At 41.4% G+C, this 23786-nt stretch overlaps 1 protein-coding gene across 19 annotated transcripts in view; it reads right to left on the reverse strand.

Moving 5' to 3' along the window:
- The window catches only part of PCBP3 (poly(rC) binding protein 3), a 114443-nt gene that overhangs the window by 63069 nt on the left and 27588 nt on the right, over positions 1 to 23786 (reverse strand). For 16 of the 19 annotated variants that reach the window (XM_053286235.1, XM_053286237.1, XM_053286238.1 and 13 more), the window contains 3 exons: positions 8236 to 8383; positions 4544 to 4567; positions 115 to 147 (listed from right to left, as the gene is read on the reverse strand). In XM_053286235.1, coding sequence (XP_053142210.1) covers positions 115 to 147; positions 4544 to 4567; positions 8236 to 8304 — 126 coding nt within the window. In that variant the 5' untranslated portion in view covers positions 8305 to 8383. Of the gene's footprint in view, positions 1 to 114; positions 148 to 4543; positions 4568 to 8235; positions 8384 to 15963; positions 15982 to 20005; positions 20050 to 23786 lie in introns of those variants that run through there. The other 3 variants (XM_053286241.1, XM_053286240.1, XM_053286242.1) reach the window with 2 other exon arrangements.

Raw genomic sequence — 23786 nt, forward strand, 5'->3', positions numbered from 1 at the left:
CTTTTATGGTGTTGTTTTAAAGTGTATGCTATCTGGGATATTACACTTCTGGAAGTCGTTGTACTAATTTCCATATTGCTTTATAGAATCATCAAGAAGGAACAGGATGCTCACCTCCTCACGCATCTTTTTCACTGTTTCTCCTTTCTGAAATAAATGGGGGAAAGCTGTTTTAACATATTGAACATTTTAAAGACAATTATGTGCATAATTTCATGATTAGTTCTGCAGAGTCTCTTTGCTTGGGGACCCAACTCCAGCCTCTAGGTAGGCCTATTAGTCTTTCAGCAGTGTGACTGCACAGAGACCACAGAGAAGGGCAGGTTGCTCACCTGCACTAACTGAGATCCTTTGAGTGGTCTTTTGTGCAGCCACACAACCTGCCGTCCTTCCCATTCCAGAGCCTCTCTGTTATGTGATGGCAACAGTCAGAAGGAAATGAACAGGACTGAACTGCTGCTTTGAGTATAGGTAATTTCCCTTTCTGGGAAGGAAGGGTGAGCAGTAGTACTTTCACCAAAGCTCTAGTTGTTTCCAAAATTGCTCTGCATGGGTGCTGATCCTATCAATGTTCCTCAAGTGGTTGATCCTTCAAAAGCAAGTAACTTCTCTTTTCATCTACTTCCATGTGCTTTCAGTTGCAGTTCTAGGCGCCTGGTATAGGCATCACACAATTATTTTGTCCCATGCCAAACACACTTTGGACATGCTGCCCAAAACAATTTGGTCATGAGAACCGACCCCTAGGGAATAGATCCATAAGTGAACTATAAATGGACTCTATATCAAGCCCTTGGCTAAAAGAGTAAAAATGGGGAGTGATGGAGCAATATTTGAATTTTATAAATCAGGCTGGTAGCAGCACAGTGGCATTTTCAAGGAAAGCATACGTGGTTTTGATGTATTTTAGATGCATTTTGATGCAGTGATATATTATCAGAAAGGAAAAAACCTTCACAGCTTTCCATTCTATGTAATAAATCGCTCTGAGTGATATTTATCATGTTTGAAGTAACCAACTAATACATTTGTGCACATGGGGGATAATCAGCAAAGCAGAGGAGCAGGCTGGATTCAAGGAGGGACAGTCCGCAATTGACCAGTACCTTGTACTTCAGCACCTAATCGAAAAATAGCCCACTCACAACTCAGTCTCCCTGTATGCAGCCTTCATTGATCTCAAGTCCACTTTTGACTCCATCTCATGACCCAAACTATGGGAAAAATTGGAAGCCTCCTCGATTGACTGATGCCTGCTATTTCTCATTTGTACTCTGCATGGTGACACATCTCTGAAAGTTAGATGCAGCCCCCATGGACACTTATCTAACACCATCCCAACCCCATAAGGGGATCAAACAAGGTTGCATACTTGCTCCTCTCCTGGTCAACTTCTATATAAAGGACCTGGTGGGCCACCTAAACAACCCAGACTCCCACCCTCCAAAGCTGGCAGAGAAACATATCTCCACCATGCTCTATGCTGACAATGTGGCAATCCTCTCAAGGACCCCCACAGGACTTAAAAGAGCACTGAAGGCCCTCACCCAATACTGCAACAAAGATCTACTAGAAATCAATTACCATAAAATCAAAATAATGGTCTTTGCTAAGAGACCAAGGACACACTCCCGGTGTATAAATGGGACCAGGACTCATGCTTCAAATACTTTGGGGTGGTCTTCCATGCTTCTGTGACTAGGAAGGCCTATGGCAGCTATGTTGTCCAAAACGCCCAGAGAAGTGCCTCTGCCATCCTAAAATTCTTCCAAACATATCCACAGCCCTTAAGCTATTTGAAGCCAGTTTCATAGTAAAACTTCTGTACGGTGCCTAGATAGGCCCCCTTTCCAACTCTGCCCCTCTAGAGCTTGTCCAATCCAAATTCTTAAGAGCAGTACTGCAAGTCTCCTGTTGTGTCTAACGCTGGTCTATGATTGGAGGCAGGCCTGGTGAAAGTGGAGGCCAGAGTCTGGCTGTCCATACTCGCTGAGATTATCCCTCCTCCCAACTGGCCTAGCCCCCTCAACATTGGTGGATGGCTTCAAATCCAGCGGAAGAGATCCCTGTCTGTGAAACTATCCTTACTTGGACTCTTCCCTTCCCATTTAATTTCCTTGGGTTATGAACAGGTCAGAATGCTTATCAAACAGTGCATAACTGCCAGAGAACACCAAACCAACTTAGATAGGTTCCCGAACTTTATTCTCTCTGAAAGTCTAAGGTACATAAAAACACCTGCTGGATATCTTACACAGCCAGAAGTACCTAACTCCATAAGGGCTTTTACTCTGGCTCACTGTGACACCCTTCCCTCGGATGTCCTTGAAGGAAGATACAGGAAGATCCCTTTCCTGTAACATCTGTGCCTCTGTGACTCAGGGCATTGAAACTATCTAGCATGCCCTCCTTCACTGCCTGTTCTATAGTGACGTACAAAACACCCTTATTCTCCCACTTCTTGATAGGATGCCAGGGCGTTCAGGCCCATCCTACATCTCGCTACATCTCATTACTCTCAGACTGTAATCCCTCTATAGCATACAATGTTGTCGAGTTCTGCGCGGCAGGGTACAAAATTTGCTGGGCTCTGCCAGCAAGGGCTAATTCCTCAGTTATTCAGCCCTACTGCTTTTACTGTCTCAGTTTATCTTTTTATATTTTGTAGACACTGAGCCCTTTCTCATGAGCTGTGAGAAAGGGCTACCCGTTTTGCGGGTAGGAAGCCCCAAAGAAGATCGTTCTGCCATCCCTGGGTGGGTGGATTGACTGCCCGGATGAGCACCAGCTCCTGCCAGCAGCTCCAAGGGTTGGAGGGCCGGGACACCCCTCCCCCCAGATCACCCTGTCCCCCCAGAGCTCTAATAATGCACCACGTGAGTGTGCAGTGCATTATGGAGACCCCCCTCCCATCCCTGAGTCTGCCAGCCGCAGCTGCAAGCAGCCACTCTATAGTCTGTAACTCTACTGTAACTCAGTAGCATGAGGACTATTCTATTTTAGAAATTTTACAGTTCCTTTACCACTTTTGACAGTCACTTATAGATTTTAGACTCACAGCATGTAATTTTATCATAGTAGTAATTTTATAAAGATACAGTCTTTATAAATTATAGGCTTAGACTCTATCATTTTTAACTGCTTTTAATTGCTTTTAATATCACCTGATACATGCGTCTTTTACTTTATGCTGGTCTAAGCCACCTAATGGCACAGTGAGGAAGTAACTTGCCTAGGGAGCAAGAGGTTGCTGGTTTGAATCCCCGCTAGTATGTTTCCCAGACTATGGGAAACACATATATCAGGCAGCAGGCAGGGGCGTAACTACTATTAGGCAAGGGGAGGCAGCTGCCTGGGGCCCCCCACACCTCGAGGGGCCCCCCAGAGGCAAGTCACATGACTATATATTGTGAAGTGTGTGTGTGTGTGTGTGTGTATCAGCGAGGTGCCCATTTTAAAATTTTGTCTCTGGGCCCACTCCAGCCTTGTTACGCCCCTGGCAGCAGCAATATAGGCAGATGCTGAAAGGCATCATCTCATACTGCGTGAAAGGAGGCAATGGTGAACCCCTCCTGTATTCTACCAAAGACAACCACAGGGCTCTGTGGTCGCCAGGAGTTGCCACCAACTCGACAGCACAACTTTACCTTTAAGACTATAATAAAGATTTGTTTATTTAATATTTTTCCATGTAGAAGGGCTCAAGTTCAATCTCTGGCATCTCTGGGTAAAGACTCTTTAGCAGTAGGGAAATGGTTCTACCTACAGTTTTGGAGGCCACTGACAAAAGAATAGGCAATACTGGGGTGGCTAGACCGCCATAAGATGGCTCTTTACATGATTCCTTATATAAAGTATGAACGGTACCATCACTTTACAACATTCATGTCTGTAGGTTGAGACATCTTGCAGAACCATGCTTTATTTCATCTTACTGATTCAAATTAATGAATGTCCATGTCCATGTGGTTCTGGAGCAGTTGAATCAGTGGGGCATGTACTATCATACTGTGTTTTTAATAGTGATACTTGTAATACTTTTATTACTCTTTTTTAGTAGAACTTGTCAGGATGCTCTGATGAATACTATGCTCTTTTTGATCAGAATCCTGATATTATGTCCAGTGTAGCCAAATTCTGTGTAATGCAGAACACGGTAGGCAAGAATATCCAATAGAATGCATTTTTGACTGGTATATATTAGTGATTTAGTTATTTGTTTCAAATAATTATAGGAAATTATTTAATTATTTTCTGCTCCTGGGATTTAATTTGTACTGGGATGTGTTTTTAATGTGTATTTCTTGTGCTGGTCAAGGACGGTAATAAAGGATGGATGAATAATCAGCAAAAGGCTCAATAGAATGATGTAGAGGCTGTGGCTTAGGGAAAGTAGGAAGGATTGAATGTATCTGAGGCACAGGCCCACACAGGACTCTTATTGCAAGTAATGTTTGGCACACTGTCGAAGAAGACTCGACTGAGCCCCATAATAATTCCCTCCCACATGCACAGCTGTGCCCTCAAAGAATACTGAAATTACCTTTCCAATGATGCTTCCAACTTCCTGTTTTAAAAGAAAAATGACAACAAAATAAGACAACAGAAGAACGTTCTTTAGTAAAACACATTACTCACATAGCTCATAGCATACACTTGCCTAAATATATTGGTAGTCAGGGGGAATAGGAGAAGGTGCAAATTATTTACTAGAGACAAAAGAGATACAGTGAAGTAAAGGGCTACTCTCTGTGCCCGCAAGCAAGAGGAGCAGCCTCCCCTGCCCAGATTCATGGCTGGATTAATGTAGAGAAGTATATTTATTTTATTTTACATTTTTATATCCTGCTCTTCCTCCAAGGAGCCCAGAGCGGTGTACTACATACTTGAGTTTCTCTTTAACAACAACCCTGTGAAGTAGGTTAGGCTGAGAGAGAAGTGACTGGCCCAGAGTCACCCAGCTAGTTTCATGGCTGAATGGGGATTTGAACTCGGGACGCCCCGGTCCTAGTTCAGCACTCTAGTCACTACACCATGCTGAATGTGGTGTGTGTGTGGGAGGGTGTGTACACACACACACACACACACACACACACACACACACACAGAGCCTCTCCCTGGGGAAATTCCTGCAAACACCCATGGCTTGCAACCTCGGTCATCTATGCACACTTCGGTCACCTAAATCAGGGCACCAGAGTCTGCCAATCACGGCAACACCTGCCATCACAGTTATGGCATTCACCTCTTCAGAAAAGCACTGCAGTAACCATGAAGAATTCCAGTGGGAAGGTAAATGATGCTCTGGGTGGACTTCTGGAGCATTTTTGGATGGCTATACTTGTGTACAGCTTTTTAAAAATAATGTCTGAATATTTATTATTATTATTATTATTTTACATTTTATACCCTGCTCTTCCTCCAAGGAGCCCAGAGCAATGTTCTACATACTTAGGTTTCTCCTCACAACAACCCTGTGAAGTAGGTTAGGCTGAGAGAGAAGTGACTGGCCCAGAGTCACCCAGCAAGTCTCATGGCTGAATGGGGATTTGAACCCAGGTCTCCCCGGTCCTAGCCCAGCACTCTAACCACTACACCACTACTCATTTCAGGTATAGGATGACTTCTATGATTGATTCCCAGCACAGATCCTGTAGCATGTGGATGATATTATTTTTCCATATTAATTATATAGCAAGGGTGCATAAGTGAAGCAGCTGACATGATGCACACGGCCTTGCTGACTTTGCAAACCGCATAGAGTCTGCCATGGACATGTAAAGCAGCCCCGGCACTGTTGAGAATGAGTGGCTGTGCCATCAGCACTACCACAGTTATTCCAATTCACTGCAGTGGGAGTAACAGCGGTAGCCTTGATTGTGCAACCACTCATCCTCAGCAGCGTAGAGGCCGCCTTGCAAGTCTGCAGCACAGTTTGCAGCGCCACTGAGAAGCTGCACATCATGTTAGCCTATAGCTCCAGCAGACTGGGCCTCAGTGAATGGTTCATCAAAAGCAGCAGTCGCAGGAAAACATATCTGCATTTCAGAGTTAATGCACACTGAATGTGCAAAGATTTCAATTACTTGTGATTTGTACATACAATTCTATGTGACAGGGTGATTCCCTGTAAATGCTCTCGAAGGCACACTTCTCTGTTTAATTAGAAAGAGACAGCCATGAGACAAATCTTGAAGGAGACACATGCTTTGACACATGATGCACAGAGCTTTGACACATGCTGCTTTCTGCCTGGATATAAATATGATCAGAACAGAGGCATCCCTCTGTAGAATCCAGAGGAAAGAGTTGTGGCATAGGTGCCCAATCAGGGGGCCCTCTCCAATCTTGCCCCCTTGGCACGGGTGCATTCCAAATTTCTAAGATCGACCCTCCAAGTGCCTCACCCTTCACTTGGAATCCGCCATGATAATGGTTGAGGCCAGAGTGTGGTTGTCCATTCTTAACTTCTAGCTTAAATTATCCCTCAACACTCGGGGCTTGGCCCCTCCGTCAGTCATCAAACAGAGGATAACGGACACTGAGCACCAGGCTGATCTAGGCAGGGTTCCAACCTTCCTGTCCTCAGAAAGGCACAGATGCCTCCCTTGCTGCGCACTTGTCACAGCTAGGAATCACAAGCCACAGAAGGACTTTTACCCTCGTCCGTTATCATGCCCTGCCCTACGCTGTATTGGAAGGCAAATACAGAAAGATCCCAATTGCAGAGAGACTTTGTCCCTGTGACATGGGGGAAGTAGAGACCACAGAACATGTACTCCTCTTTTGCCCCTTTTACAGAGACATTTGGGCCAAGCTTATATTTCTGCCACTTCGCAAGTACCCTGACCGGCCAAACCATGTCTACACCTGGTTGCTGCTCTCGGATGAAGACCCGGCCTTCGTCTTTGACACTGCCAAGTTCTGCGTGGCAGCATGTAGGTTCTGCCGATAATGACTACTAGGCCATTCCCTTGCATCAGCTCTGCAGTTTTAAATCACTGACTTCTTTAGTGTTCCTATTTAGATGCCTTATTTTATATACCCTGTTTTAGCCACCGGGTTTGTTTGTTTTGCATTATATATATTTCACATTTTATATGTTCATAATTTTCTAAATACAGCTCTTTACTAATCTCATAGTTACCCTCTTTTCTAGGTATACCAGCTTTGTAGTATTATAATATAGCTTTACACTATTAGAGTAGTAACTTTAAAGTAATATAGTTTTATTGTTCCATAATTATTATTTTTTGGAATTGTGCTCTACTGTTCTATCTTATGCTGGTCTTGGACCATAATAAAGATTGATTAGTTGAGTTGCGGTGTGCAAGGACAAGGCAGTGGAGTGGAATCAGGAATATTCATGGCTTATTGAAATAGATACTATCTACAGAGACGCAAGCACAGTCTGCCTTCAGTGCTCTTGCTGTTGGCTGTTGGCTAGCCCCACCTCTACTCCAGGACTGGAATACAACTAAACCCTAACTAAACCCCCATTCAAAAGCTGGCCTGGATCAAGGAATGGATTTACCAAAAACATCACATCCTGCATGCCCCCACCTGAGGTGTCATCTCTCTGGTCCTTCTGGACCATGCACCTCTACTAGCAGACTCTTCTCTGCTTGATGGTGTCTGGTTCCATGAAGCATGAACCATGGGGAGCTTGGGTCAGGAGCCTCTTCCTCCGAGGAAGCCAGTGACCCATTGCCTGCATCAGCATGTCCAACAGGATGTCAACTGATGCACATACTTTGAATTGAAGCACACCACTTGCTTCCTGACAAAACAGAAATTGAAGTTTGCGAGTGTTGTTGCCCGTGCATTTGTCAGGCATCAAAGGTAATGTGTGTGACTTGTACATATTGGCAAACAATCCTGACTTACAAAGTGCGTGTGCAGCTGCTGCATTTCAGAGTAAAACAGAGTGGCTGCTCATATGCGGAGATGATTTTCACTGATCTCTCCTTTCCTCTGAAGTGCTCTGTGCCACTTGAAAAGATGTTCCTGAGAGTTGTGCGACTCTCAGGTTGCTTCAGAGGGAACAGGAGATTGGTGGAAATTAATCCCCCCTACATGAGCACCTGCACCACTTTACTCTGGAACATAGCAAATTCTACATGGCTCCTTTGATGAATGGGCACTTCATAAGCTGGCCATGATTTTTGTAGACTATCACTCCCTGTCATGCCTGAGCCCGAAGTGATTGCAAGAAGACACGTGTCCTTCACTCACCTTTCCATGCATGAGCAGTCGAATCGTGAGAGTCACGTTCAGGCCACCTTCAGAGACTTTAGATTCCATCTTCTACTGTGGTATGGTAAGTAGCTGGATGTTAGGAGACTGGAGGGAACAAAGACGTACCTCCAGTGGAGATAATCGCCTGTAAAGGGAATGGACAAATGATACGTTTGCTTACTTGCTGTGCAAAGTTGAATGTGTTTTCTGTCTTTGACACTTAACATGTTTGTATGTTTGTTTGAGTTTGACATCATGTAAAATGGTTAGTGATCTATGGAAACTTCTTCCTATACATATTCTAGACCTTATACACTGAATTTGCTAGTTATGCTAAATAACAGGATTTCTTTTGTGTTTTGTACCTCTCCTGCTGTCCACTCTGTGAATCATCTTTGGGGAATTATACTTGAGCATAGCAAAAAACCAAGCAAATCCAGTTAGCAAATCAGCACTAAAGGGCTCCAGCATATTTTGTTCCCTGCACTATTTCAGAGATGCTTGTTTTATCTTATATTCTTGCTTTAATTTTCTAGTCTCTAAAATGTATGGATGCATTTTGCCATATTCCCCTCAAAACCAGACACCATGAAAACCTTTCTTCTAGGCTTTGGTCCTTGCTAACTAATTTGCTGCATGCCATTAAAAAGGGATATGTTTTAAAGATAGTAGTCATTTATCGAAGTTATTTTAAATTGTATGATTTCAATTTGAGTTCCTTAATATAATTTTTTCATCAAGTGGAAGCACATTTTAATCACTCTGACTTTTATGGTATTGACCTATTTTCTGGTGATGCACAAAACTTTGTATGTGGCAACATGAATTATATCATAATATGAACAAAAGTAAATAAAATGAAATGGTATTATGTACATACTTTTCATCATATTTATGGATTCACTCATTTTTATTTTTATTTTCAGATAAAAATTGTTTTACAAATGAAATGACAAGACACCCAATGGAAGGTGAATGGAGAGGAAAGTTAACGGAGGTTGATATTACTTTTCTCTTCGGCTATTCCTGTTTGATCCCCATAATGATAATGCATCTGCCAGGACCAGAACCAGTGGGTTGAAAAGACAAGGAAGCAGACTGAGTCTAGACTTTAGGAAGAATTTCCTAACTGTGGAAGCTGCTGGGCAGTGGAAGAGAGTGCCTCATCAGTGGTAGTCTCTCCTTTGCTGGAGGTTTTCAACAGTGGCTGGGCAGCCATATGTCAGGATGCTGTAGCAGTTTCCTGCACAGAGCAGGGGGTTGGATTAGAAGGCCTCCAAGGTCCCCCACTCTAAAATTCCATGATTTATAAATAATACAGGCCCTATCTTAAATATAGAGGAATATCTATATCTATACATATTTGCAGGAGTTAGGAAGGAGACAAGGAAAGTGGAAGAAAGATTTTGGCTCAACTCCAGCCATCCCAGCACAATACCTCCATATAGAGTAGATTTCTTTGAGGAAAGGTATATCAGTGTGTGATTTAAAGGAGTTAGGTCTCATTTAAATTTACCTGTGGGGAAGAACAGCAGTGGACCTCTTGAATCTTGGGCCTTGAATCAGTGTAAGTTGAGTACTGAGGCACACGATGTAGCCATATTGCTAAAGCTAAGCTGGTTTTAGGCTGGGTCAGTACCTAGACTGATAACCATCTGGGAATCTCATGATTTAAGAAAGAGAGATATAAATGTGACAAATTCCATGGTGGAAGAAAGGAGGATATAAATATCCTTCTTCCAAGAAACTAGGGCAGCATACATGGTCCCCCTCATTTTATAACGACCCTATGAGGTAGGTTAGGCCGAGAGAGACTGACTGGCCCAAGGTCATCCAATGACCATGGCTGAGTGGGGATTTGAACCTAGGTCCTAGTCTAACACTCTAAACACAACACAATGCCAGTTCCATATGTGTAATGGTAACTACCACATTGAATCATACAAATACAGTTACTCCCCACTCCACATCTTGTTCTCAGGGTCCAGTGTGGCCCCCACATAAATTATTCTAATTCAAAAAAGGAGAGACAAGACATATTTGTACTTAGCTGTTTGGAATATTAGTATTGGATGATAATAGGATCTTGTATGTGTGTGGATAAGTGAACCTATTATTGGGAGATTGAATCTTTATCATTTTCAAGCCACTGAGGAAGACCATTGTAGGGTCGATATGTGTTTGGATTCAGTTTAAGGATTGTCTTTTGCACAAGTGATATACTACTTGTTTTTTGGTCAGTACTAGGACTTTCTCATATGAAGAGAGACTGCCATTTATTCTTTTTTCTCTCTGGGAAAGATTTGATCACATCTCCAGTATAGACAATTATGTTTTATTAATAATGAATTAGTCTTTTGTGATTTTATTTTCTCAGCACTGAGTATAATATGCTGTGCTATGCTGATCTAACTATCTGGTTTTGCTGGATCTCAGATTGACAAAGGCAGAACTTGGGTGCCTTCCTTCCTTGAGTTGTGGTTTGCTTTGTTTGTGAGATAGTGTTGTGGTGAGAAATGGACAATGGCAGCACTCTCTCAGTGTGTGTGTGTGTGTGTGTGTGTGTGTGTGTGTGTGTGATATTTATTGGTGATTGCTTTGATGAGTTGTCTGGCCTTGAGCAGGGGCAGATTAAGCTTTTTGCTGCCAACAGGCCACCAAAGATTTACCGCCCCAGGGGCAAGGGTAAGGGATCTTGTGGCGGGAGGGAAAGTTAATTTTTCCCCTTTATGCTAGAAATATCATTGTGTAGTGGCACAGCAGGGACAGTGGTGAGAGCTCCTCCCACCTCTCAGGTGAGGTGTGTGAGAGAGAGAACTCAGGAGAGCTCCGCACACAGGTGAGGTTGGGCACTGGACCCAGGCAGCAGAGATGGAAGTGATAAAGCTACTCACACGGGCCCACCTTGCTCCCAAATGATACAGATCGGGCAGTTTGGGCCTGTTTGGGACCTCTGCACGGTGCATTTCACATGGGGAAATGTGAAACACCCCACTGATCTCCATGGGTAGGTCCTAGGGACACCATAGTGGGTTGTGTGGTAGGGCATGATGGGTGCTACCTACCAGCCAAAACACAAATGAAATGGGCAAGTGTGAGGTTTTAAACAAAATTTTAACCTCCCCCAAGGCCCCGATAGGATCATATAAGGGTTTTGGGGGAAGGTTAAAAATTGTCTAAAAATTAGATATCGTGCAGTTTAAAACAATTTTTAACACCCCCCCCCCCCCAGGCCCCCATAGGATTGTTAAAGGGGTTTGGGGAAAGGTTAAAAATTATCTAAAAATTGCCTGCTTGCCCATTTCTTTTGTGGGTTGGCTGGTAGGTGGCACCCATCATGCCCTACCAGAAAACCCACTTTGGTGTCCCTAGGACCTACCCATGGAGATCAATGAGGTGTTTTACATTTCCCCATTGTTCCCTATGGCCAAAACACTCAAAACATTTTGAGATTCGTTTTGTTGAAACAGCCAGTTCGAACGCTGTTTCAACAAAACATTTTGGCCATCTGCATTTTGTTTTGAGCTTGAAATGAAACGCAAAATCCATTCCGTGCACATCCCTAATGGATACATCCCTGTGGGACAATTTCCTTGTGGTAGATGCACAGAGTGCTCTAATTGTCAGAAGCTATAGATTTTTGTCAAGTTGTCAACTCAAGAGACTCCAGGGAATACCATTTGAGATATTTCTTCATATGTAACACCAAGGGAGTCATAGGAACATAGGAAGCTGCATATACTATATATAGACCATATATAGTCAGACTATTGGTCTATCTAGCTCAGTATTGTCTACACAGACTGGCAGTGGCTTCTCCAAGGTTGTAGGCAGGAATCTCTCTCAGCCCTATCTTGGAGAAGCCAGGGAAGGAACTTGGAACCTTCTGATGCTCTTCCCAGAGTGGCTCCATCCCCTGAGGGGAATATCTTACAGTGCTTACACTTCCAATTCATATGCAACCAGGGTAGACCCTGCTTAGCTAAGGGGACAAGTCATGCTTGCTGCCACAAGACCAGCTTTCATCTCTAAATAACAACAGGAAAGCTCTGTAATTGTCAGGATTCAAACTTGCATGGGGAGACCCAAATGGATTTCTAGTCCATCGCCTTAACCACTTGGCCATGACTACCTGTCGTCGTGTACATCATTCAGTGTCCTTGGTTATTATATTATGTGGGAATGACTACTAGATGTGTAAAGATAAGAATTATGGAACATAAAAGCTGTATTCAAAATAGATGACTATAGGCTCAATTGGTCAAACATTTTTTGGATTTTAACCATAAAGTGGAACAACTGAAATTTTGGTGCACAGAAAGGGCTAAAACAAATAATGTGACAACATGTGGATTCCTTTTAAGAAGAGAACTTTTCTGGATATATAGCCTCGGACATTACCACCAGGGGGTCTAAATGATTAGATTAATTGCTTTTCATAGTGGCATTACATGAGGTTGGTGATTGTTTTCTCTGTATAGAGTAATGGAGATTATAAACATATGTATTTACGTATTTTCAGGATTAATTTGAATTCCTCAAGTGATTAGTGTTATTAACAACAAATGATATTTAACTATTTAATACAGCTATTTAAGCCAGATCAGTGTTTTTTCTGACCAAAGGAGAGACAAGACATATTTGTACTTAGTGGTTTGGAATATTGGTATTGGATGATAATAGGATCTTGTGTAAGATTTGAATACAAAAGATTTGTATACATTTTATATGTTTGATATTAGTAATGATTTTATTTTATGGTTTCAACTTGACTATTTTATTGATAACTGTATCACACTAGATTTGATATTTTACTGTAGATGTTGATGGGCAACTGAACCTATTACTTGGAGACTGAGTCCAGTGTCCCCCCCCCCCATATAAATTATTTTAATTCCAGGCTCTTTCCATTCAGGTGTATGTGGAAGGGTCTGTAAGAACACTGAATCTTTCAAGAACCTTATCTGAGTGTGCACAATTCAGGGAGTTGTTCAAATGTGCTTCAGACATCTTTCCATATCTAGAAAATGGAGAGCTTGAATGAGGCTGTTATGTAAATGCTTCCAAATGATTGAAAAAGTGGGTCATGTGTTAGCCAAATGCTCCTGGCTTTAAGATTTATCAGCGTTATTAAATTATACATGCTTCATGCTTCAGCGTGCAGGAAAGCTACATTAGCCTTTTCTTAATCATACTGGTGAAAGGTAAGCATTTTGTGTTTAGAATGGACCACAATACAACAAAGGCTTTTTACTTTTTATGTCCCTTGGAATACTGACGATTCCCTGCAGACAGAGATGTAGACAAAAGCCAAAAATAATGTCCATGAACATGCTATTTGGATGCACTGTACTAATAATAGCTTGGATTTCCTGCCCAGAGTCAGCCATCAAAAGCTTTTCTTATTCATGGATTCTTTTGTATCTTGCTTATTCTGAAGAAGCTGGGAAATAGTTTTTGTGTGTGTGATTTCACTTAGTGAGCCTGATAGGTCCATTATTGGTACATCAATAATTGCTCAAGTACAATACCAGTCTGTTCACTTGTATTTGAACTAGGGTTACACATGCAAATAAATATATTACGGGATCTGGGTGATGGTGATGAAATTTCTCATTTCAGTGGAAATTTCTTCCCTCCTTAGGATTCGAGTTTGATAACCAAATCCTACTGATCCACTGTTATAGGTGTGGTAAAAGTAAAGTGTGCCGTCAAGTCGATGTCGACTCCTGGAGACCACAGAGCCCTGTGGTTTTTCTTTGGTAGAATACAGGAGGGGTTTATTATTGCCTCCTCCTGTGCAGCATGAGTTGATGCCTTTCAGCATCTTCCTATATCGCTGCTGTCTGATATAGGTACCAGCGGGGATTCAAACCGGCAACCTCATGCTTGCTAGGCAAGTCGTTTCCCGCTGCGCCATTAGGGACTTAAGGTGTGGTACCCCTAGTCTTATGCAAAACCTACTGGAAGAGTGGTTTTTGCTACATAGGCAACCACAGAGGAGCCATGTGGTAGAATACAAGAGAGGTTTACCACTGCCGTCTCCGGCACAGTATGAGATGATGCCTTTCAGCATCTTCCTATATCGCTGCTGCCTGATATAGGTGTTTCCCATAGTCTGGGAAACATACCAGTGGGGATTCGAACCAGCAACCTCTTGCTCGCTAGGCAAGTAACTTCCCTGCTGCGCCAGTTACCTATTAAGCAACTGATTTCTATGGAAATTTCACCCATTGATTTAAATTCTAGTGGGTTCTAGTTGCATGCTAATTTATCATAAATTATTAGTTCTTTCGTTAGCAAGTATTTTTGCACATCTATCTATCTATCTATCTATCTATCTATCTATCTATCTATCTATCTATCTATCTATCATTTATTTATTCCCCCCACCCACACACACATACTGCATTGCAGGCTCTCTAGTTTTAAGGCTTCATAAACAGTTGTTCTTCCATACAAATAGTTTGTAAGCAAAGTGAAGGTTGTTTGGGATGAAAGGGAACATTGTTATAGCATGGTTTCTCAGGGACCATCTGTCCCCACTGAAGCCTGCCCATGCTCTGAAATCATCCAGTGAGGCCCTTTTCCAGCTTCCTCTGCCCGCCAAGGTCAAGCAGGTGGTAGCTGGAGCACGGGCCTTCTCTGTGGCGGCACCTCATCTGTGAAATGCTCTCCCTAGATCTGCACACCTCATATCTAAATTTATTTTAAAAAATTAATTCATATATAAAGGTATATCCTGCCTTTCTGCAAGCATTCTGGCATTTATATACTTTTGGTGCCAGGGTAAACATGTTTTTTATTTGCCCATTTCAATTCAGTTTGCTATATTTTATTGTTCCTGTTTTTGGAATTGAATCTAAGTTTTAAAATCGAAACTAGATCTTACTTACTGTTCTTAGTAGTTGTTCTTGTATTATGTATGTTATTGTTTTTTAAATTTGATCTATAACTTGTAAAATATCTTGAACAATGTTTTGACTAGATCCATATATTTATTGCAAGAACACATTGTTTGGCATAAAAAAATAAAATTTCATGAAGATGATTTGGTTTAGGAAGGCTGAATTACTGTGAGAATATTAACAATGCACAGAAAATTATGAATACAACACACACTTTTTGTTCATGTAAGTGTGACTCGTAATTAGATTCATTGAAAATATGGCAATTCCAGAATCACTGTCCAAATCTTTGAATCAGATTTTGAAAGTGACAGATGGTAATAATCACTCAGGATACTGTGGGGTTTTTCTGAAGTTCAGTGTCATGATTAGGTGCCCAAACAGTGGCTTGCCCTGTAACAGAAACTTCTGACACTTGAGTGGGGCAGCACGATCTTGCAAAACCTTCTTGTGCTGACCTGCCCTGTTTCGATGGTAAGATTGCAAAAGGGGAACAAAAGGGACCAATAGAGTAGGTGCCTGTAGGTAGCAAACTTGCATCAATCAAATCAGCAGTAGAGGACGACAACTGGGAGCAGGACTTCTGATCTGTTTGCACTGCTGCACATGCTTACAGCAGTGCTTTTAAAAACTGTCTGAATAGGGCTCTGGTCAGAATATTGAGTGAAGCTATTCTCATGAGCAGCCTAACCCAGGCTAGGACAGACCAGCCTGGACTAGGCTGCTCGTGTGGAGCGCCTGGATTGGTCCTAATCCCGGCACTCCCACCCCCACTAGCCCAACTTCCTTCCCAACTGTTAACCAAGGTTACACAAACCTCAGGTTCTCTTCACTTTGGCAGCAATTGTCTGCACGGTCGCTGCCAGGTCAGAAGGCTTCCCCCACCCCAGCCCACTGCCATTTCTGGCCTCAAGCTGGGGGCTGCTCTCATGTAATAGAGAAAAAATTGTTATGGGGCGGCTAAGAAATAAAGTTTATTATCATGATTTATTAATACGAGCGGCTACTGTGCTTGTGGCGCGGGGCACCCTGGCATGAGGGAAGGGGAAGTCCTCCCACTCCTAGCTCTTGCCTTCTCTGCGCTGCCGCTCATGTGGTGCCACGGTGAAGGCCAGAACGGCTGCCACTCACCACCTGCCAGGAAGGCCGGTGAGCTCCTGCCTTCCCCACAGCCCACTAGAGTGGTGGCCAGGAGGTTGTGTGTATGCCCTCAGTCTTCACAAGTCTAAATCAAAGGCATCGCGGTACACGGCAAAAGAGGGGTGCCTGGCTGAGCCACTTTTGGATTTTTGGCTTGTCTTTCTCTGACTTCTTTTCATATAATTGTCAACACATATACAAATATACAATATAAACAACATTTTAAAATTTTCTGAAATTGAAGTGAGTTAGTTCCTGATACGTAAAGAAAATACAAGAATCTTTGGACACATCAAATATCAATTACCATCTACGGATGATGTGTTTGAACTATGAAATACTGTAATGGAGATTTATTTATTTATTTATTTATTTATTTATTTATTTATTTATTTATTTCGATTTCTATACCGCCCTTCCAAAAGTGGCTCAGGGCAGTTTATGCAGAGAAATAGTAAATAAATAAGATGGATCCCTGTCCCCAAAGGGCTCACAATCTAAAAAGAAACATGAGATAGACACCAGCAACAGTCACTGGAGGGATGTTGTGCTGTGGGTGGATAGGGCCAGTTACTCTCCCCCTGCTAAATAAAGAGATTCACCACTATAAAAAGGTGCCTCTTTGCCCAGTTAGCAGGGATCTATAAAAGAATATATATATATATATATATATATATATATATATATATATATATATATACACACACACACACACACACACACACACACTATAAAAGATATAAGATATATATATATATATATATATATATATATATATATATATATATATGAAATATATAAAAGAACATACATAAGTCACACAGTCATGAATTATATATTACTAGCTTAACCCACACAGAGCATCTGCACACTAGTACTTGATTGCTCCCCTCACCCCCTGTGCTCCCCTCACCTGAGCCGTATTCCTCCTCCTCCTCCTCCATCTGGTTGCTTCCATCCCCCTCACCCCTCTTGGTTGCGACTGCAGCGTTGCTGAAGCCTATTGGCCAAGCTGCAGCCCCCTATTCCCAGAGACCTCCCCACCATCGCCCGAACTGCTTCTGTTCCTCCCCACAGGAGCAGCAGCAGTTGACCACACCCTTCCTCACTGCCACCACTTCCATGGCTGTTCATTCCCCTCAGGCTACTGAACAGCCCAGGCCCATCCCTTGCCCTTCCTTCTTTCTCTCTTCCCCTCCCTTCTTTTATTCTCTTTCTCTCTCCCCCTCTGTCTTTCTCCCCCTCTCTCCCCTTCCTGAGTTAACAAATCTTGTTTCCTCATCTAATTCACACAATGGCAGCCTCCTTCTCCTGAAGGGGCTCTTTCCTCCCTAACAACCCCTCTCTTTGCAGACCCCTGCCCACTATCCTATCTATCTATCTATGGAGATTCCTCTCCTCTACAATCAAGAACATCTTCCAACCAGTAACAGTTGCATTCCAACTGTCCTTAATCATGGCAGGCTCTCCTCCCTATCTGCATATGGAATCCCCACTGCCCAATCACCACGCTCTCACTCTCTGCTTCCGCTCTCACAGGTGCCTCCTCCCTCTTTGCATATGGAATATCCACTGCCCAATCACCATGGTGCTTCTGCTCATGAACTCTCACGAGCGCTGCCACGCATGGGAATAACCACGGGTATGCCTTAGAGAATTATATATATATATATAGAGAGAGAGAGAGACGTACAGGCCAGCTCTCTGTTATGTTGGTTATAATCTTGGTTATAATACTGAGACCACAATTTGTAAAAACATAATAATAATAAAGTAGTTGTAGTTTCATTAAAACAACTGAGAAAGTTAAATGCTATGCACATATTATGTTTCAGTCACATTAATCTGTGTATGCAAATATTGATCTAAACACATGTACAGATATTCAGACATTAGACTGGCACGGTAGTGCCAGTATAGTTAAGAGGAGAAGTTTTAACATTCTACCATTATAAGACCTGAACATTCTATTGGTCATAAAGTCAAAACAGTCTGCCAAATCTACTTGATCACAGGCAGACACCAACTAGGTGGCAGGAAACAACACCCCTCCAAATTTGGTGCAGAACTGTTGAAAAATGACGAAGATACCGCAGTTTAAATATCACTCCTAAAAAGGGATGCTCCACAGATTCAGATTACTTTATTTACGGTCAATGACCAAAAGAGAGATATACAATGGTAAATGTCATAAAATAGCATAATATCCTTAAAATAAGCATATACATATATCTACTCTGTTTGTGCTTTATAGCATATTTTAAACATTTTGTATTTTTTAGATTCCTCCCATCTCAGCCCTATCTGCTATATCAATCTCAATCTCTGTAATACTGTAACATTTCCCCCCCCCTTTTATATAGCATTTATTGTATAGTATTACTGTTTTATAACCTGTGCTGGTCTATGACCGTAATAAAGATTGATTGATTGATATATCTAAAAATGGCAATTTTAAAATACACTCATAACTTTGAGACTCTTATTTTAAAAACCACATAACAGTACTTAGCAACTATTCTGGAAATTACTGAATCTTCATCAGCTAATAAATACTTTATGAGGAAATCCCTGGTTTTCCCCTTCAGATTATTTAGCAGGGGATTAATTAATTGCTATCTTACATCCTGGTAAAGTGGGCACTTTAAAAGAATATGGGCCACTGACTCGATCTCCTGGGTGCAAGGACATATGCACTTTTCATAGGGCAATTTGTTATACTTCCCGTATAATAGTGCTGATGGAAAGGCATTAAACCTCGCCCTAGAGAAGGCCCATCTATGATTACAATGAGTAATCATAAACAAATAAGTAGCTGGACTTAAATCTTTCTTAAACTGTACAGATTTGTAAAATTTTGGTAAAATAGCCTTCTCATTTTGTATTTCTATATTGACCACCAATTTGCATGCTGTAGTCGCACCAGCCTCCAACAAAAAAGTGGGAGATAATCCGCAGCAGGAAAGCTTATGCATTATTTCCTTGCACCAGGATGCTTGTGGTTCTGCTGCCAGTAATTTGAGGATTAATCCTGCTGGGAAAAGATGCAGTTTTATCCAATAGTTTATCGATAACATCCAGGCCTTGGACTCCAATTTAAGAATGCCCGCCTCTGAGCGGATCACTGCATTGGACACATAGTTGGGAGTGCCAAATAGCTTCCTCAAGAAACCCGTTTGGATTTTTTCGAGTTCGCCAAATTTTGCATACATCCCCAATTGGGCTCCATATAGTAATTGAGGAACTACCTTGATCTTATAGAGTTTGATTGCTGCTGGAATATAGTTCCCCCCCTTAGACCAAAAAAATTTCTGTATTGCTGCAATATTACGTTTAGCCACTTCAGCCATTAAGCTGATGTGAGCATTCTTGGAGCCATTAAACTGGAAGGTCATCCCTAAATATTTAAATTGTTTAACCTGGTCTATTTTGTGGCCGTCGATTGACCAATTATAACTTTGGTTTTCCTTACTAAAATGAACTATCTTCGTTTTAGTATAATTTATTACTACCTGTTCTTCTTTGCAAAAACTGACCAACACACCCAAGGCTTTCTTCAAGCCTATTCTACTCTGAGACAAAATCACTGCGTCATCAGTGTACATAAGGATTGGTATGCGTCTATCTGATAGTTTGGGCGCATGAATATCTGTTTGTTGTAGACGCTGAATTAAGTTATTCACATAAAAGTTAAATAAAAACGGCGCTAAGATGCAGACCTGTCTGACTCCCTTATTTGTTGGAATCTTCTTTGAAAGATGACCTGCAGGGGTAAGACGAATGCAGAGAGTTGAATTTTCATAAAGCCTATATATTAGTAGTAATCGTCGCCTATCAATTGACGTGTTAAGTAATTTAGACCAGAGGATGCCTCTTGAGATGGAATCAAACGCCATCTGAAAATCAATGAAAGCTGCATATAATGGGATTTAATAAAAATAAACATATTTTTCTATTAGATATTGGAGCACAATACAGTGATCCATTACTGATCTCCCAGGTCTAAAACCTGCTTGTTCTTGTTCCAGAATGTCCTCCCGGTCCATCCACTCACAAAGTTTGAGGCACAAATGCTTAGCGTACAACTTGCTGATGACACTGAGGAGACTTATCGGCCTATAATTCAAAGGGTCATCCTGCACTCCCTTTTTATATATTGGGACGACAGCTGCAAGGCCCCAATCAGTGGGGATATGAGTTGTTCGGTCTATATAGGTGAATAGTGCAGCTAAGATTGGCGCCCACCAATCTATGTTTGCTATCAAGAAATCTGGAGGAATATAATCATTTCCTGGAGATTTACCCCTCTTAAGTTGGCCGATTAAGCATTTCACTTCCTGAATTGTTACTGGGGACCAATAAGGTAAGGAGGTCAGGGAAATATCCGGTTGCGGGTAAAAGGAGGTCTCGCTGAAGAGCGTTGTGAAGTGGTTCTCCCATTGTTCTGGGGAGATGGGGACAGATCTCTGTAAATATGCCTGCATCTGGGTTAGCTGCCAAAATCCAACTGAATCATTATTCTTAACAGCTTTTATAACTGCCGCCCATCGCTCTTTCATAGCAATTTCCTGTTTAACTCTTAGAAGAGATTTATATTGCCTTTTATTTTCCTTTAATTGTTGTTGTAAGATAAAAGACAGATTTTGTTTAAAGTAACCTGATAATTGGACTAAGGCTCTCTTAGCTGTAATACATTCTTGATCGAACTCTGCCCCACATGTTTGCTATGTTGGTTTTTTTGCATCAGTTAGCATATATTTATTTTAAGGTCTCTTTAAATGTTTTTTAAAATTCAGGCTTATCCTGGAGCATAATCCTGTGCTGGTTTGAAAACAATCAGTCCAGTATTTCCTGAGTTATTAGCCATTTAAACCCCCAAATCAATGAAGGGCATTTATGGTCAATTTCTGAAGAAAGAGCTGGGAGGGGCAAGTTCTGGAGAGCGACTTCCTGGTTTGTAACATAGCTGCTTAATAAGGAGAAAGCAGAGGGGTATCTAGGGAAAATAGCGCCTAGGGCAAGCACTGAAATTGCGCCCCTGTCCAAACAGGGATGATGGGACTTGTAGTCAACAACATCTGGAAATCCCTGTTAAAAGGAACACTGTACCATCTAGACATGGTTGTTGATCAAAACCTGAAAACGTGAGCCATCTCTGTAAAAGACTTAGAACAACAGTCAGGAGTTATGCGAGGATTCCAAGTGTCATTTTCTCTGTCTCATCTCATTCTTTAAAAAAAACATGACTTTGTCCTAAAGGATCACCTGCCCAAATTCCTGACAGCCTTTGTCTTGTGATGACAGTTGGCTCATGATGGGGTATATGTTCATTCACCACACTAGTGCTTACTTTGACACCAGGAGGGAGGAGGATACATTAGTTTGCCACACTAGACAGAGGAATCTGCAACAGGAGCAGACAGCCAAGTTCTGCCAGGGCCAAAACCAGCCCTTGCCAGACTAAGAAATCATTGTGATTTGCCCCTTCCTATCACAAGCAGTGTGCTGTTCTTTTATTATTGACTCTCAGATATCCTAACTCCCAGATATCTCAGTCATGAATGGAAAATATAGGGTCAATTTACAAGAGACACATTTTCTACATGGAAGTTTCTTCTGTGTAGGTGTTGTGCAGAAACCCATGTGTAGTGATCAATACATATGTATCTATTCCGCACAGTTTCTTACAAAAATGACATTCCCACAGGAAATTTTGCTTCACATTAACTAGTTCTGGATGATAGGCAATGGACAAGAATTTGGCAAAAGAATTTGGGCAGTATAAAAATATGTTAAATAAATAAAATATTTGTTTTTATCTTGTTGTAAACCTCCCAGAGACATAAGTTTTGGGTTGTATAAAATATGTTAAATAAATAAAATAAAATGATGTTCCATTTACCAAGAAACACAGACAATGTAGGCATAAAGCTGGATACAATAAAGCAGGAAGTGCATCAGAGACCCTGGGCAACAGCAAGGTCTTTTATATGTTGTTCTATATGCAAGGAACTATCATATTTGCAAGGAAATTCCTGTTTCTAAAAGTCATTTCACTTTATGATATACATATATTTAATTAAAGGATAAGCAAAGTACAGTGTTTAAGAAGCAGAGCCCCACACACCCAGTTCTTTCCCCTATGACCAGAATAGGGTCATGTTCTACTGGAATATCTCCTATATTTATGGATAACTTTCTACCCTAATTTTACTCTTAGTGGAAGCAAGCTAGGTGTGTTATTTATGTTTCAAAATCTAAATCTAGATCAATTTGCTTGGATTAATATTGAACACACAAAATTTGAATCTAGATTAATTTTAACCTGCTCCTTTGAAATGAAATTACATTAATATAAATGTAAAGCAGGCTTTATTTAACTGAATGACTATTTACATTTCAATTATTTTTTAAATCATATGAAGTTCAGAATAATATCTAATTCAGCAAAGGAAATTAGTTAATTTTAATTCTGTTTCACTGAATATAAATTTTTGGCAGTTTGAGGGAAGCAAATGTTTACATCAATTGCAAACATCTTGTATTTTTTAGAGCTAAATGGCTATTTAGTACAATGTGTTGGATGCAGAGAAGTTTGAATTCATAAAAATGAAAGTGTAAATCTGGTCTTAAACCAGCAGGTTTATTGTTTTGTTTTTGACTACCTAAAAGCAGATAAGCCAGGAGTGTGTGTGAGTGCAAAGACCCAACAGTCACAAGTACACATACAGAGCTCACAATCTCTAAGCACATGACCAAGATCATGGGGATGACCTTGGACATCAATTGAAAAACTTCTGCTTTGCTTTTGCTTGTGATTTACTATGAGATGGCAAATACATTTATGCCATTAATGTAGTCTGCATTTCCCTTCATGCAGTCTGCAGGAAACGACATTTCTGACCAGTTTCTAGTTCAAGTTCAGACTACATTTTTGTGTCTTCATTTCAGTGAGCTGTGTGGGGAAGCTGATTTATGCTTATTACTATATATGCTCTGAACCACAAAGCTTGGGTCATTATCCCAAAGCCTCTAGCATTTAGTGACTGCAAACTACAAATAAGATGAGCTGAAAGAATCAGTTCCCACAAATGTTACCTCTCTCCAGTCTCTCTTGACTGGAGACATTCTTTTTGTTCTAATAGGAATGCCTGCCCTTGCTCTCTGCTGAGCTATGGGCAGCCTGCTCCTCCCATTAGGTCTAAATCCTGCGATTAGAAGCATTACGTTTTAACAGTTAAGGATGTCTAGGGAGAAAACAACTTGGGATTATGATTTAATGTGGCATATCATGATCAACTCAGATATGGCAACAGTGAAGAGAAAGATTGTTCTGGTCCAATAATCTGTGAAATGCAGCTTTTTCAAGCAGAATTTGTTGGAAGTGAGAATTCTAAAGCATTGCTCTTAGCATCACAGTAACCTCTTCTGGCCACTAGAGGCATAGGAACATAGGAAGCTGCCATATACTGAGTCAGACCATTGGTCTATCTAGCTCAG

This window comes from Hemicordylus capensis, chromosome 1, assembly GCF_027244095.1.
Source record: "Hemicordylus capensis ecotype Gifberg chromosome 1, rHemCap1.1.pri, whole genome shotgun sequence".
NCBI lineage: Eukaryota > Metazoa > Chordata > Lepidosauria > Squamata > Cordylidae > Hemicordylus > Hemicordylus capensis.